The sequence below is a fragment of the Mirounga angustirostris genome, unplaced genomic scaffold (assembly GCF_029215605.1).
Source record: "Mirounga angustirostris isolate CCGP_5_RB_7025 unplaced genomic scaffold, mMirAng1.0.hap1 SCAF_9, whole genome shotgun sequence".
Classification (NCBI taxonomy): domain Eukaryota; kingdom Metazoa; phylum Chordata; class Mammalia; order Carnivora; family Phocidae; genus Mirounga; species Mirounga angustirostris.
The window spans coordinates 5,466,461-5,483,195 of record NW_026991717.1 but is presented as its reverse complement, the minus strand read 5'-3'; the positions used below and the strand labels follow the sequence as shown (position 1 = coordinate 5,483,195).

The 16,735-nt window shown below is 48.6% G+C and overlaps 1 protein-coding gene across 4 annotated transcripts in view; it reads right to left on the bottom strand.

Moving 5' to 3' along the window:
• CRTC3 (CREB regulated transcription coactivator 3) overlaps window positions 1-16,735 on the bottom strand; it is a 100,958-nt gene that overhangs the window by 20,153 nt on the left and 64,070 nt on the right. For all 4 annotated transcript variants that reach the window (XM_045899363.3, XM_045899364.3, XM_054513300.2 and 1 more), the window contains 5 exons: window positions 12,649-12,710; window positions 10,613-10,675; window positions 8,440-8,540; window positions 2,115-2,150; window positions 364-449 (listed from right to left, as the gene is read on the bottom strand). In XM_045899363.3, coding sequence (XP_045755319.1) covers window positions 364-449; window positions 2,115-2,150; window positions 8,440-8,540; window positions 10,613-10,675; window positions 12,649-12,710 — 348 coding nt within the window. The remainder of the gene's footprint in view (window positions 1-363; window positions 450-2,114; window positions 2,151-8,439; window positions 8,541-10,612; window positions 10,676-12,648; window positions 12,711-16,735) is intronic.

The window sequence follows — 16,735 nt, the reverse complement described above, 5'->3', positions numbered from 1 at the left end:
GCAATTCCACACAGAAGCTGGTGACGGGGAGAAGGTTTGGCTCTAAAACAGAAAAATCTGCCTATGACTGGTCACAGGCTTCAGAGCTTTTAGGAACATGAATGAGGAGTCAAGGACGGATAGGTTCTTCTCCATGAGAAAATTCACATGAAAATTTTAAGTCAAGCGATCACTGTACTAATTCATCAACAAACTTGTGGTCAGTTTCATTTCAACCATCATTCCCTAATACATTGTTCATCTCTGTCCCCTGATATCCTCACTTCCTTTTTTCTCAATTCTTCTTATTTCCCCTACTGCAAGATTTTACAATGACCTCACAAGTGTAAATATTCAAATAACAAACACAGGCTGCTCCCCTACCTCCTTGGTCTCCCACAGTTGTTTTGGCAGTGGCTTGGGAACGTTTAACAGATTCTCTTCTTTCAATGGGCCCGGGAAAGGTAGCACTAAAGGGGGGAAAAGAAACCACATATTCACTGCATTTAGAAGGCAGCCATCCCACCCCTGGCCAAATCATCTTGGCAAAAAAATGACTGATATGATACATATGCATTGACCGCATACTAGAGAAGGGGCTGTGAGCATGTCTGTGGGGACCCCATAGAGGAGTAAGACATGGTTTCAGCCCAGGACTGCAAGGAGCAGTGAGAACCAAGGGTGCAGGGCTGCTGTGGGGTAGACAGGGAAGAGTCGGTGCGGGCCTCTGCAGCTGGGCAGAGCGAAGGCCTTTGGCGGCACAGGAAAAGGGCATTCCTGAGATGGAGAGATAAGAAAAAAAGGCCTAGAAGCGAGGAAACAGAGGGCAACTATGGAGTCGAGCCGCTCTTCTCAGTGGAGCTTGGCCTAAGTAAAGGACTGGCAGGAGATCAGGTTTAGAAGGTCGAGGCCAGATCGGCGGGCCCCGCAAGCTTGGCAAGGAGAGTGTGGAAGCCGATGGGATGGGGAGGGACCACAGCGGCCCAGGAGGGAAGAAATGAGGAGAGTCAAGAGAAGAGGAACATCATAGGGGAGACAGGGCGGCCGTGAGGCTGCTTGGTGATGGGCTAGGAGTGGGGGGTGGACAGGAACGGAGAACCCAGAGGGCTTAAAGGCAGAGCCGCAGGATGGCCAGCTCTGCACCAAGGGACCATTCCAGGGTTTTCTGCATTATCGTTCTCAGTCTGGCCAGGTGAAACGGCGATCATGCCATCTGATGTCAGGAAGAGGATGCATCACGAGAGACACTGGTGACTGCTCAAAACTACAGATGCTGTTAGGTCTTGGTGATGGTCACGGCTGCCCCGTCTTAGCCCCACACGGGGCAGTCTGCGTACCCAAGGATAACAGACCCCAGAAAGAAGTCACTTGAAACAGAGACCAAAGTTGCAGAGCAGATTCTGAGATGCAATGCTCTTTACTCAGCGCCAGAAAGACGGCCGTCATGTCTGCTCGGATATTCTGGGCTGCCCCAGCGTTCCCAGGTGTCTCTGTTAATCCTGGTATTCAAGCCACTCTCTTCTGAAGAGCTTATTTGGCCAAGTTAAATTTCAGGTTATAAAGATTCAAAGAAAGAAAACAGTGCCTGGTGCCGAATGAATAAAAGAACTGTGTCACTCATTTGTCACTGGCTTTCAGTGTCATCTCGGTAGATCTCCAACATCAACTGGCTTTATGAAACTCAGTATCTCCTACAATTTCTGCAATTTCGTTTTGCAATCAATTTGCCTTTTTCTGGCATTGTTTACTTATGTTTGTCAATTACTGACTTGCAAAACTTTCTAAGTAGGAAGAGACAGACAGCTGAGAAGGAAAGGGTCCTGGGATAACTAATGGTTTGAGTGACCGATTCATTCATATTTTCATGTGGTTACAACTTTAGCTTCCCTGCACAACCTTGTGACCACGGGACTCTGGGGACTCGGATGACAAGGAGCTTAAGTACATGGTTCCTCTCTTGTGCCCCTGATTGTGGCCAGCCTGGATTTTATACAGCCTCTCAGAAAAGTGAACCAATCAGCTGCCATCGGCATTTGGGGAAGTCCTGAAAACAGGAGTTTCAGGAGCGTGAAGAGAGGCTAGAGACACTGCGGTCAGCATCTCGCTCAGTGCCGGGAGGTGAAAGCAGTTCATACCTTCCCCATGTACATCGTTCTCACCATCACAGAAACCTGGTGGGAAAGAAAAAAAAAACTTTTATGTGGTGCTTTCAATTTTATTTATCCAAGAATTAGTGACTCTTTCTGATTTGAAATAGAATTATGAAAATTCCAAGGCGATTTTGGTACACTGATGCTCATTCAAGGTCCATTAGCGTTTCTAATAAAATTAAAATAGGTATGGCCTATCTGAGTCTAAAGTTGGCTCCTTTCTACTTTTCCTTTAAATCTCGGTCTTAATTTTTTTTAACTGCCTCTGTCCTGAAAGAACAATATACAAAGTCTGAGAACCTCTATATTCAAATCACAAAATAAAGAAATACAAATAGAAACTCTTGCAAGTTGTGGGGGGGGGAGGGCAGGTAACTCCAAAAGTCTACATGACTGTTTCACATGGACCATGCATGTCTAGAGGGACAGACTGCAAGTCCCATTTGTATGTTATATATATTGCTTGCAAATAATCAAATTATCTTTAAAAGAAGTTTATCTGCAGTCTCCGTCAATTCAAAGAGTGTATATGATAGCTATTCACAAAGTTTTAAACATTTGACTTGGAATAAATTCTGACTGAATCAAATATTTTTAATCCATAAAACATACTGCAGATGATAAAGCATAGTATTTTCCATTGCTCTAAGCTAAAACCCATGAATTATGCCAAGAATGTGATGTGTGACCATCCACCTTGGAGACAATCAAATACACTAAATGAGTTTTCAGTATAAAATCAGGCCAAAGTTTTAAGTTCTGAGCCTTTAAATATACTCAAATGCTTGCTTAAAGTTTAGGTGAAGTTTCTGGAGACGCTCAGTCTATCATTTAACCTGATGAGTCCTAACAGCTTCCACGCGATGTCTAATGATCATTCACTCAATATGCATTCATCAAGTTCCTGCACTGAGGGAGTGCTAGGCATGCCCAGGTGGTAGAGTGTCGGCGAAAAGTTGGAACGTAGAAGCAAATTCTCTAAAACAGGTAGAAGACAGATGATTTTGGTGGAGCCCAGGGGCAGGGGCAACACTGAAAATCCCCAGGAGCACCAAGAGGTTGATAAATTAAGCATACTCATAAAGACAGAACTTCTCTCAGCCCATGGAAGCAGAACCTAAGTTAGTAATTTAAGGCTTTATTTTAGTGCACGGAAAGACTTGGGTAAGCCTGTTAAAATGCAGCTTCGTGGGCCCAAGCCTCAAAGACTGATTCAGAGGGTGTGAGAATGGGCCCTGGAATCTGTTTTTAACCATCACCTCTGAGGACTGTCTGCAGACCGTCCTTGGCCTGCTTACTGAGGGACCTGGACAAGGCTAGAGCTTAATCCCGATTTGACACATCCAAAGAAAGCAAGGTGAGGGCTGCCCAGCTGGCTCAGTGGGAAGACCATACAACTTTTGATCTTGGGGTTGTGAGTTCGAGCACCACACTGGATACAGAGATTACTTTAAAATCTTAAGGGGCGCCTGGGTGGCTCAGTCGGTTAAGCATTTCACTCTTGATCTCAGTTCAGGTCTTGATCTCAGAGTCATGAGTTCAAGCCCCATGTTGGGCTCCACACCCAGCGTGGAGCCCACTTAATAAAAATAAATAAAGTAGGGCGCCTGGGTGGCTCAGTGGGTTAAGCGACTGCCTTCGGCTCAGGTCATGATCCTGGAGTCCCTGGATCGAGTCCCGCCGTCGGGCTCCCTGCTCGGCAGGGAGTCTGCTTCTCCCTCTGACCCTCCCCCCTCTCATGTGCTCTCTCTCATTCTCTCTCTTTCAAATAAATAAATAAAATCTTTAAAAAAATAAATAAATAAAAGGATGGGTCTTGGGCGCCTGGGTGGCTCAGTTGGTTAAGCGACTGCCTTCGGCTCAGGTCATGATCCTGGTCCCTGGATCGAGTCCCACATCGGGCTCCCTGCTCGGCAGGGAGTCTGCTTCTCCCTCTGCCCCTCCCCCCTCTCATGTGCTCTCTCTCATTCTCTCTCAAATAAATAAAGTCTTTAAACATAAATAAATAAATAAATAAATAAATAAAATTTTAAAACAAAAAACAAAGAAAGCAAGGTGAGCAGAACATCAGAAAATGAGGTGCAGAGAGACAAAAGGTGAAGCGCGACAATCAGCACGGTCAGGAGGAGGAGAGAGAAACTTCTGATTCATCTTTTGGCTTCCCTGGAGCCCTCATCTTGGGAAGGGGCTGGGAACTTGACCATTCTGACCACAAAACAGTGACCATCCCATTACAAATAATAAACAGCAAGCTGGTGTGGTATGTTGCAACATCTGTTCATCATCAAGACCCCAACCACCCTGGGCTCCCTCAGTGAGGCCGACCTGGCCCCGAAACACGAGGACCCAGCTGAGGGCTACCTGACGAAACTGAGTGGCAAGCAGAAGCCCCACCTGCTCTCCCGTTAGTGCCACCGCTCTCCCTCAGACGGGCACAGAAGGAAGGCTTCATGGAGGAGGTGGTACGTGAATTAGGCCCTTCATGAAGGATAATGAAGAGGATGGTAATGATAAGAGCCAGCATTACGGTTCCCGTCCTACGGGTCAGGCTCCACAGCACTGTGAGGCCGTCTGTGTTGTCCTCACAGCAGCCCCAAGATCGCACCGTGCGTGCTCTGGCCTGTGTGCTTCCAGAATGTCCAACGGCCGGAGGGATGTGGACACTGGGCAGTGAGGCAGAAGGGGACGCCCCAGTGCAGAGACGGGAGGAGGAGGGGAGGAAGGGGAAGCCGAGTGTGTCTGGCAGGAGCAAGAACGGTGTCGGGCTGGAGCATGAGACGGGAGGCATGGCGGATGGGGCTGGACTGAAGCAGGCTGCCAGGAGCTTGGCAGGATGCAGGGAATAGGACTGACAGGATTACAGCTGAGCTCTGCAGAGAGTGTTCTAGCGGCGGGGTGCGAGACGGATGGAGGGGAGAAGGCCCCAAGGCAGGGAGACGATGTGGGAAACCGAGAGGCTGGTCCAGGCAAGAAGGAAGTGGAGGCCGGGCGTGAGGACAGGAAAGAGGCCGCTCGGAGACTCACTGAGGGACAGGAGGGCCGGGACTTGGCTGCTCACCCGTGTGAGGGCTGTGGGAATGAGGGTGATTACAGACAACTGGCTCCCAGGTTTAGCGTTCAGGTAAGCAGAACAATGGTGGTGGCAATAATTGGTATGTGGACGCCAAGCTAACGCAGAACCAACATATCCACGCCTGGATTTTTATTACTGGATAACAAAATACTGTAGGATACAACTAGAAATAAAGCATTAAAACTAAAAAGGGAACGCTTTGTGACTGGACATCTGGAAACAGAGGAAACTCACTCACATCCGTCCCACAGGGCTAAGGGGTGGCCGCGGCCAAGGCTGCATCTGTGTTCCGGGCACCCTGGGGGCCTCAGAGCTGCTGATTGCTGACCTCCCAAGCGCGACACAGACCGTGTACCCTCTGCCCACTCCCATGCCTCATGGCTCTAAACTCCTCGCACCGGCTGGATTTGCAGAGCAGGGTCCCCTCACAACAAGCGTCTGGGGCTTCAGCCTCCCCATTCAGTCACTCTTGCCATCTGGGTGACGCTTTTTGCCCCTCTTTAGATCGGGGATGCTTGTGCCCTCCCCCTCTCTGTCCTCTCTGTGCAATCAGGGGTCATTAACAGGCTCACTTCCTTTGGGGTTGTTTGCATTTCAGACCTTCTCCTTAACCATGCAGGTCACAGCGTTTGCCTGCTGAGAGGTCACGGAGGTCCAAGACCTGCCTCTTCCCCAGGGGAGGAGCTTGGGGCTACGGTTCCCAAAGCTGGTACAACTCATTATCTATCTATAGCTGTGGGTGCAGAGAAGACAATTCTCCCACACTCTTCAGTCCTGAGCTCTAGACTGTTCCCAGAAAGGACAGGGACCACCCCAGCCCCCACCTCCATGACCATGTGGGAGCGGAGGGCAGTTAGGGGACAGTTCTGGGCTATGGGACACAGCCAGGGCCACAGGGAGCCCTTACACTTGCCCAGCAGTGTGTGTGTGAAATGGCAAACTACACCTGTCGCCAGGGAAATCTGGTCATCGCTTCTCTTCATAGATTCTGGATAATGAAATGAGAAGAAACTAAAAATCTTGTCTGGTTGTATAAGCTTATTCCTGTCATTTACATCGACCACTTACCACTGACATCTAATTGTCATGAACAGACTAATGGCTTTATTCTCTGGGGACATAGACTCCTGCTCATGGATGTACCAGTTTATTACTCATGTGGTTAAGTAAGAGCAGATGCTCCCTTATCATCAGCTTGCAAACAAACAAACAGAGAGTGGGAACAAAGAGGGTGCATCATTCTGCTCAGGAAGGATTCCCAGGGAAAGAGCAATTACTATTACTTCTGCTAGAGCCCGAATCCTGGGCTTCAATTGTATTTTCCCATTGCTTTTTAAATCTTTACTTTATTTGGTCGGTTCTATAATAAATACCTTTTTGCAAAGTTAGCTGGTATTTTTAAAATCCAAAAGGAAAGAAAATGAAAAACTTTTAATGAATTACAGGGGGAAAATACACGAAACTATTTAAAATAGCTCCCACCAACAAATATAATTCTCCAGAAATAATCCCCATCCTTGGAGACTTGAATAATATTTTAAACACGCTGGCTTTCCCACGTAAACACATCCATATTTGGCCGTGTTTCTGAGTTGTGCTGCACTCGCATGGCAAGTGTGCATGAGCAGGCCCACAGCTCGGACGCTGGAGCAGGAGGCCCGCCCGCCCCCCACGCGCGTCAGATGCTGCGGACCCACGACCTCCAGCCGCTGACTTGACAAGGAGGGACCGCCTCGATGCTCAAGTCAACCCAGGAATTCGGCTCCCGGATTTCTTTCTCGCTCCGTCTGCCAGGAGCAACGCTAACGTAGTTCTGCCTGATTCCTCCTCACGCACCCCTTCCGACATCTCTCACCTCTCCCCTCAAAGGCTACAGGGCTCCTCGCATAAATACTGCACCCAGTTAATCCCTTTCTGCGCTTTTTCTCTCTGTGTGCAGGCCCGAAAGGCTCTTTATCTAAATCACCTATGGTTGCCTTCTGCTCTCCAGGCTTCTGGCTCTTTCTGCAGAAGCATAAACTTTGCAGAGAGGACAAGAGAAACGAAGGAATGGAAGAGGCAGAGAGGCAGCTCTGTATCCGGGGCTCCAGGGTCAAAACCCGTCCATCTGGTTCCCTCCCAGTCCAGGGAGACCAGGATGTCGCTGTACTTACTGGCACCCCCAGTGATCACAGTCTCTGCCTTTCTGGCCTTTGTTTATATGCTCCCGTATCTGCCTCTCCTGGAGCTAAACTAGAGCCTCTCCCCATAGACCCCGCTCCTCTAAGCAGTGAGCAGCAGGCTCCCTGTCCCATTCCCACATTCTGCCAGCTTGACGCTCCCATTCCCATGGGGGGAAACATGGCTAGATGGCCCAGACCGACTCTCGTGTAGATCTCACACTTGAAACGTAAGGGAATTTTTAGGCAAAGGCGATCATCTATGAATTGCCCCAAGGGAACAGATACAGCAACAGTTATTACTAAATCCCACCCCTACTATGTGCAAGGAATAAGACCTTGAACGTTCTCTGGACAGAGACTATTTCAAGTTCAAATGGTCTGAAAAATAAAGAAAACCAGAAAGGCTGGATTATCTTGACCGAGATTTATTTATTCCCGGTTTAAGACCAAACACCTAGCCCTAAGTGTTTGTGGACAAGAGTCAATCTGCCTATGAAACGGGTAATTCAAGACCATTGTTCCTACTAGATTATCACCCCGGAAGGAAAGGCAGGCGTGGAGTGCGTCTTAGCGAGCCAGGTTCGGTTCCTGGCAGGTGAGATGTCAGCACCTAGCACGTGTTCTAGCAGGGGCTCTGTGCCTGCAAGCCACTGGGTAATTTCTCCATCACTGAGGGTTCCTCTGTGCCGGGCACCGTGCTGGCGGTAAGGCCATTAAGATGCTGACTTTTCAAGAAATCCCCACTGAGCAGGGGGAGAGAAGGCAGTCGAGTGGCACAGCTGCCAAGATAGGCCTGAGCCCGGAGGAACTCTGGCATGTGACAAGGACACGGGTAGTTCTGGGCTGGCAAAGGGAGGAAGGTCAAGGATGGCCCCACAGAAATGACAACAAAGCCAAGGGTGTTGGTCAGGTAGGCTGGGGTAGATCAGAGAGGAAGAAACAGGGAAAGGAAGACACATCAAGAGTGGTTCACGGGGCCGACAGAGGTGACTGAGGGCCAAATCCTGGAGCTCGAGTCATTCCAAACAGAATGAGAAAGCACAGACGCTGTGAGCAGGGGGCCTGTGTGTCTTACCCATGTATGGGGCAGGCCAGGCCGACTGGCCCCCTCCTCCATAGGGGTCCTGGGGCTTGGCGCTCAGAGCACTCGTGTGAAGAGCGGAATCAGAATTGGTCCTAAGGGGAGGAGGAGAGAGTCTGACTGAAAATCCATTTTTCCTTAGTAAGAATGCAATATTCTTTGCTGAAAATTACCAAAGGAGAGAAGTCAAGCACCGTTAAGATGAGGAGTCTGAACCTACCTGAAAGGCCCTCACATCAATAACAGCCTCTGAGGATCGCCCACACCCAAAAAGATTTTAATCTGTACCTGGATAGCCACACTTTGAAGCTAAGGGCATGATGATCTATTTCAACAATGCAGAGTGTGGATTCACAGCTTCCCCTAAGGAGCTTCCCATTCTCCCTTGCCACCCAGAAGACAGCTGGGACCAGCGCGTTCTCTGCACCAGATTCTCTCCATCTGAGAGTAAGTCCTCCTGTATGAAGGGTCCCTGACAGCAGTGGTTCAGGGAGCATGCAAGGTCGAGACAACTTTGAAAATAATGCTAAACGTTCTTTGCCCTTCTGCTCTCATTCTCTTACGAGCACGGCAGAGTTGCCAACGGTGAGGTTGTGAGGTCACCGTGGACAGAACGCATAAACAGAGAAGCCAGCTATCTTCAAGACATTTGTAAAAGGCACAACAATGCCACTCTTCTCAATAAATTCTTCTTTGTTTCAGAAAATATAACTGCGCTTCCTAAAAAAAGGTACCTTTTATGTTGACGTGTAAAGAGTTTATTACTGCTATTTTTTAATTTTTAAATTAACAAGTATCCTTTATGAATCTCTCAATTTCATTTCCAATGTCAATAGATAACTATCAGCCACAGCCTTGTACGCAAACACTCTTTGAGGGCCTCAATGGTTTTTAAGACTGTCGAGGAGTCCTAAGGCAAAAAGTCTGGGAACCCCTGATCTATAGCAAATTGTGGAAATTGCCCCACATGGCTCCAATTTCTACATAGCCTCAACTCTAAGGGATGATTACTTACTTTTTCTCATCCAAGGCTCAAACTATCTGCCATAAAAAGAACTTGTGAGAGACTTCAAATTAGCCTAACATGCTTCTCTGTGGTCTGTTCCAGGTGACAGCCTCAGGTGGCCATTAAGCCGTGTGGCCGGACGGGGCACCGTGGCAGTGTTGTGTTCAGACAAGGGTACAGGGAGGGGGGAACGGTTCGGAAGCCGTGTGAGGCAGCAGGAAGAGCACGGGCCCGGGGATCAGAGACCCCTGGGTTTGGATTCCAGCTCCTTTACAGATGCAAAGAGGCGCAAGAGAGTATCAGTCAAATGCACAGAGACAACTGGGAAAATCTGTATACAGCCTGGGTATTGGCTAATATTAAGGAATCGCTGTTAGTTTTGTTAAGTGTGATAATGGCATTGTGGTTGTGTTTTCTTTAAAAGAAGTTCTTAGCAACCTCTCCTGTTAGAGACGTTTAGAGGTGCAATAGTCTATCTAGCGGGGGTGGGGTGGGGGTGGGAGAGGGGTGGGGGTAGATGGCAGTACTCGGATGAGGACCAGAGCTGAAGCGTGGGCACGGGGCCTTCTGGTAATGCTTTTCTCTTTTGTGTATGTTTTATATTTTGCACTATAAACGGTTTAAAAAAAAAAAACCCAGTTCCATCACATGTTAGCTATGTTGCCTTGGACAGGTCATTTAATCTCTGAAAACAGAAAATAATATTCATTCTTGAAGGATGCTGTCAGGACTGACTGACCTCCACAGAACACTCAGCACTGGAGTCCAGCCCAGATCGATCACGACACGAGCTAATGTTGGCTGCGTGCTAATGCTTCCCCCTGTTTCTTACAGATCTTAGCTGATCCTCACAACCACCCCTTGAGAGAGGTATGGTTATCTACCTTTTCCAGATGAGTAAACTGGGGCACAGAGAAGTTATATAACTTAGTCAAAGTCACAGTAAGAGCCAACCCTGTAGTCCCCCCGGGGCCCCCTCTATTCGGTACTATCTGTGCAGACAGTCAATAAATGGTGGGAGACTTAGGCTAAAAAATACTTCCTATAAACACATGTGACATGAATATCCTCTGGCAACTGGAAAATATATAAAGAACATCAGGACAATCAAATCGATTGGTCTTCTTTAAATTTCTTTCTACTAGCAATCAACCCGGGTACCTGTTAAGAGCAGATGTCAGCCTGAATCCAGGGTGCTTTTCTTCTTTCCAAGGATGTTGCTGCCTTTAAAAACCAGAATGACAGGAAAAGTAAAGACATTCAATTCACAGGAGCAAAGGGGAGCCTCGGGCCTGAGTTTGAGAACTGGCTCTTCTACTCACCTGGGGAAAGTCACTTCAAACACTCCATGCCTCGTTCATTTTGCTCAACATTGTTAAAATGAGGTCAGACTGAGTGATCTCTCCGATTCCTATGACTCCTGATTTCCATGATTAAAAACCACCACAAATCCATGAGAACAGGATTAGCTAGCGGGGCACATATGGGGCTTTGGTTTTGTTTTGTCTTAAAAAGGGCCGACAAGCATCTTTGCAATAGTTCAAAATCCATGACCGACTCCTCTCTAGGGGATATGAGGTCTCAGTCCAGATGTGTAAAAAGTCACTGCTCGGCACACACCCCGAGAGTGCGTGCAGGGGGAGCCCTGACAATCCTGGAGGTGAAAACTGCCTTCCCGGAGACAGCCACGAGGAGGAACGCAACTGGCCCAGGGGTCCAGTTCACGAAAACACTGCTCTCACTACTCCCGGTGCTCTGGGCAGCTGCAAACATTTTTTCCTTGGATACACATTTTCAAAATATCAGCCTGGAGATGTCTTTTTATGACTGAAAATACGATTATCGTATTTATCCCACGACCTTGGATCCCGGGATTCTTGAGGGCAGCTGAAACCGGCGTGGAGGCAGGAGCCTGCTGTTACTCATCCTCATATGGACTTGCCAGGTCCTGACTACATTGCTCACCGTAAGTGCTCAGTCAGGGTTTGCCCAGAGAGCGGAAGGAGAGTCAACCTCAACGCAGAGAGCACGCTGAATGTCTCTCTTGTGAAACGTCCACTTCCAATGTCTCCTAAATCTGACTTGGTGATCTGAGAATGATACCACGCAAGCAACGGATACACCAGTCTTTACAGTTAGTTTTAGGTTCTATCACCCTCTATACTCAAAAATACTCCATTTTGGGGGGCATATATCCTCTGTATACAAAAATACTCAGAGACCCAAATCAAATCCACTGTGCAAATTACATTTTAAGAGGCTTATTAAATCTTTCACTCCTTCCAACGGCTAAGACACCCTGAGCAAAGACAGTTGTTTTTCCATGTCTCAAATAAAAGAATACCAAATCAGGATATCCTACGGGTAGATGTAGTCCAAGTGTGTTTTCCATTTGATTTTAAATACGAAGATCTAGATTTTTAAAATGATTTTTCATCTTAGACTTCCATATCAGCCTATGAGTCTACCTGAAAGACCTAAGTTTTCTAAGAGAAAATAAGATTCTATGATTTATATCAGAAACTTCCAAATATTATGCAGCCATCAAAAGGAATGAGATCTTGCCATTTGCAGTGATGTGGATGGAACTGGAGGGTATTATGTTGAGTGAAATAAGTCAAACAGAGAAAGACATGTATCATATGATCTCACTGATATGAGGAATTCTTAATCGCAGGAAACAAACTGAGGGTTGTTGGAGTGGGGGGTGGGGTGGGAGGGATGGGGTGACTGGGTGATAGACACTAAGGAGGGTATGTGCTCTGGTAAGCGCTGTGAATTGTGCAAGACTGTTGAATCTCAGATCTGTACCTCTGAAACAAATAATGCAATATATGTTAAGAAAAAAAAAGAAGAAGAAGAAGAAGGTAGCGGGAGGGGAAGAATGAAGCAGGGGAAATCGGAGGGGTAGACGAACCATGAGAGACGATGGACTCTGAAAAACAAACTGAGGGTTCTAGAGGGGAGGGGGGTGGGAGGATGGGTTAGCCTGGTGGTGGGTATTAAGGAGGGCACGTTCTGCATGGAGCACTGGGTGTTATGCACAAACAATGAATCACGGAACACTTCATCTAAAACTAATGATGTAATGTATGGGGATTAACATAAGAATAAAAAAAAGAAAAAAAAAGATAAGAGAAAGTGAAATCGACAAACAACACGTGCCCACCATAGCTTTTAAAACACAGCTTGCTTACCTTGGCCAACTCTCATCCAGGGGCTGTGAGGAGTAATTGGCTCCGAAAGTACTACCATCAAAGTGAAATTTTTTAATAAAGGAAAAATAAAATTAATGGAAGGCTGAAGCAGAATGAAGAAGCCAGAACTGTGGAGAGTTAAACACCCAAGTTTCTGGTTCTTATCTCTCTCTACACCAACAGTTCTTCATGCTCTCTCTGATAAACTTCCTCTGGAAAACCTATTCTTCCCACCAGTGCCCTCTTTGTGATTTATGTGGGGTCTTCTTTTTTTTTTTTTTTTTTTGCCTGCATAGCATCTTTTGTTTACAAGAACTGCCCCCACCCTTCACCCCAAACCTGGTGAGGACGTCCTTCGGTGCGGGCCCCTCTGTCCCGGGGGATGTACCAGGCTCAGTATTTCCAGTCAAGGTACCTTATACCCCTGGAAACAGTGATTGGCTCAGGGACGGGCTCATGACACAAACAAGCCCAAGAGAGCCTCAGATGAGACAAGGGAGTGCCCTCGGTTGGGGTGGTGAGCCTGAAAGTCCTGTAAAGCTCTGCAAGAGAAAGCCTGTCCTTGCGGGAAGTCAACACAGACGTGGCAGCTCACAGATACAGTCTTGATGATACTGTATGAGCCCTGGATCTAGCCCTTGGGCTTCCAATGACATAAGCCAGTGAGTTTCCTTTTCTCAAGCGGAGGATTCCCATTACTTATAACCAAAAGAGAGCTGCATTAGATTTGTCATGTGCTCAGGGTTGTGATCTCAGGGTTGGGAGACTGAGCCCCGTGTCAGGCTCCGCACTCAGTGTGGAGTCTGCTTGGGTTTCCCTCTCCCTTTGCCCCCCCTCCTGTTCTTTCTCTCTCTCTAAAAATAAATAAATCTTTAAAAAATTTTTTTTAAATCATAATATTCTCCTGCTAAAAAATCTTTAATGATTCTATATAGAAGCTGTCATCTGCTTGGGCTCAGGAGGGAGGGGAGGGGCCTATCATGCAGGTCTGGCCTGGGCGTCCCAGAATCTGGCACTCATACGAGGTGTCACTCATAGGTTCCCAATGATTTGGTGTGAACGGCGTCCTCTCTGAGGAGAAGCGTTATGATCCCAAGTTTCACTTTCTGTGTATTCATTTTGTCCTATCCAGTTAGCTTATTCCTTCATCTGAATCAAAGTCAATACAATAGAAGAGAGGATTTTCAACAGAGTACCGTTTCTTCAACATTAACTATTAGGCTTCACGTAGACGAAGGGCAGACTGGAATAGTGCAGGAGGAGACAGAAGAGGCGAAGGTGGTCATGAAATAAGCAGCTCCCCCTCCCCCTGAGACGAAACACTCCAGCATCTTGGCCAACAGAGCCATTAGCGAGGAGGTGCTGACTCCCACTACCTGTGGTTATCTATCTTTCCCTTTCCTGCAGTTTGATGAATCTCCATCCAGAAAAGCTAACACAACTCAGTGTGCAGGGATAGAACAGGAACATGATGGTCAAACACCGATTACTTCAACGTCAAGGTTCCAGTTTGCATTTTAAGCTTTCCGATGTATATTAACAACATGAAATGTAGTGATTTCCTCAAATTTGTTTTTTATGGGCGCCTGGCTATGTTGCCCAGGCTGGAGTGCAGCGGCTCTTGACAGGAGCCATCCCCCTGCTGACCTGCTCTGTTCTGCCCTGGGCAGCTTTGCCCCTCCTAAGGTAACCGGGTGGTCCCCCACTCCTGCAGGTCACCGTGTTGGTGCAGAACTTAGCCCAGACACCTGACCGGCATGGCGCACTACACCCCAGAGTCCCGAGCTCAAGTTGTGCCCCCCTCAGCCTCCCGAGGGGCCAGGGCCCGGGCGCGCCACCATTCCTGGCTGGGATTTTTAATACGACCAGGCTGAGGCATCAAATGTGAAAAGATGTGACCTCTGAGCATTCTTAATTCTCACTGTCACGTCTCATTTATTGAATATTAAAAAACCCAAGAACTGGGGCGCCTGGGTGGCTCAGTTGGTTGGGCGACTGCCTTCGGCTCAGGTCATGATCCTGGAGTCCCGGGATTAAGTCCTGCATCGGGCTCCCTGCTCGGCAGGGAGTCTGCTTCTCCCCTGCCCCTCCCCCCTCTCATGTGCGCTCTCTCTCTATCTCATTCTCTCTCTCAAATAAATAAATAAAATCTTAAAAAAAAACCAAAAAAACCAAGAACTGTTGGCATCAAGAGAACCACTAATGTTATTATCGTCTGACAGTTAAAGTCAACCGAAGGGTGGGGCGCCTGGGTGGCTCCGTCGTGAAGCGTCTGCCTTCAGCTCAGGTCATGATCCCAGGGTCCTGGGACTGAGTCCCACATCGGGCTCCCCGCTTGGGGAGGAGCCTGCTTCTCCCTCTCCCTCTCCCTGCTGCTCCCCCTGCTTGTGCTCTCCCGCTCTATCAAATAAATAAATAAAATATTAAAAAAAAAAAAAGTCAACCAAAGGGAAACCTAGAAAAGGTTCACTTCTTCTTCTGCAGATTTCCGAAAGGTTCATTCAGGTGGCTCTGACTACTCCACCACACTGATAGGTCCTACAGAACCACCTTAGGATGGGGAAAATAGCCTTATTTGTAAACCTGAATTTACCATTAATTCAACAAACATTTTTGGAATGCCTACCAGCTGCCAGCAACCAGAGAAACACAGGGTTTTCAGCCAGCCAGACCAGCTCCTCGGCCAACCCCCCCCGCCCCCACCCCCGCCCCAGTCAGTTAGCCTACGATAAAGAGGTTTCTACCTGCACCTCTGTATCTGCCCCACCCAATGCACTCCTTCCCGGCTCCTTTGCGGCCTCCTCCTCTGCCTCCAATCCTGCCACTCCCGGAGTTCTGCGGCCTCGCAGCCTCTCCCCAGGGAGCTGCTGGGGAGAAGGGCCGCAGAATTGCTGGGTACCCCGCAGCGGGGGCAGCCCCGGAGGCTGGAGACACTTGGGGCGGTGTGCCGAGGACACAGAGCCGGGCCCCCCCAAGCTCGCCTGGGTCAGCCCCACCCCGGCCTCTGGCTCGAGGCGGCCCTGGGAGTGCAGCAAGTCACAAACCCAGACCCCCGGCTGCCAATAGTGTGTGGACCCCAAGTCTGAGTCTCCTGCTGCCCCTTCAGCTTCACAACAAAAGTACTTCAGACTCCACCTGAAAACCTCCTCCTCCTCCTCCCTGGCGCCTCTGCCCCTTTTCTAGCCTGCCCGCCCGTATTTCAGTATTTCCCTGACCGAGGTGCTCCCCAAGTGCCTACAGCTCTGGAGAGGAAACTCCTCCTCATGTTCCTGCCTCAACCCAGTGACAAAGGGGCGCCCCTAACTCCTTCTCCCCATGGGCAGCTGCAGAGGGAAGCTTCTTACTCACTCTTCCCCAAAGGAAGGGGAGTAGCTCTTCTGCTGATAAGACAGGACATCTGTTGGCCCACGTACCCATGGGTGGAGTCACTGAGCCACAGAAGCGCCAGAGAGTTCCACCCTGTGTCTTTTCTGTGCTCCCTGCCTCGTGGTTGGAGAGCACAGCCAGGCTTCTTCTTTTGGCTTCCTGTTCCCCTGTAGTAAGTGCACCTGGGGCAGTGCTCAGGAGTGGCCTGCTGGAGGCAGCCTGGACGCTGGCCACATTGTCTCCTAGCCTCGAGGACTCTGGGTCCTCCCGGGCCGGCGCTCGCGGGGCAGGCTTGTGACCTCCCGTGTAGCTGGCGGGGCGAGGGAACTCCGAGTCAGCTTAATAGAACCCGCCCACCAAGACGAGTTCCAGGGTCAGATTGAAGACCTAAAGCTGGTCACAGTTGGGTTCCTTCCTCATTTCTCAATCATGTCTTTGCCATCACGCTACTTCCTCTTGTCCTTTTTGCCTCCGACTATGTCCTGCTAGAATACATCTTAAAATCAAACGTTAAGGGACGTGTAGGAGTGGGACCCTCTGGAGTCCTCGCGTGTATGAGAACGTCCTCCTGCTTCCCTAGGCACACGCGTGACAGCTAGGTGGCATGGGGAATTCTGAAGTCTGACTCGGTTCCCCTGAAAACTCTACACCCCAGCCGTTTCCTTGTCCTTCACAATGGAAATCACTGATGGGTATTAGGTAAAAATTGGGTGTTGTGATC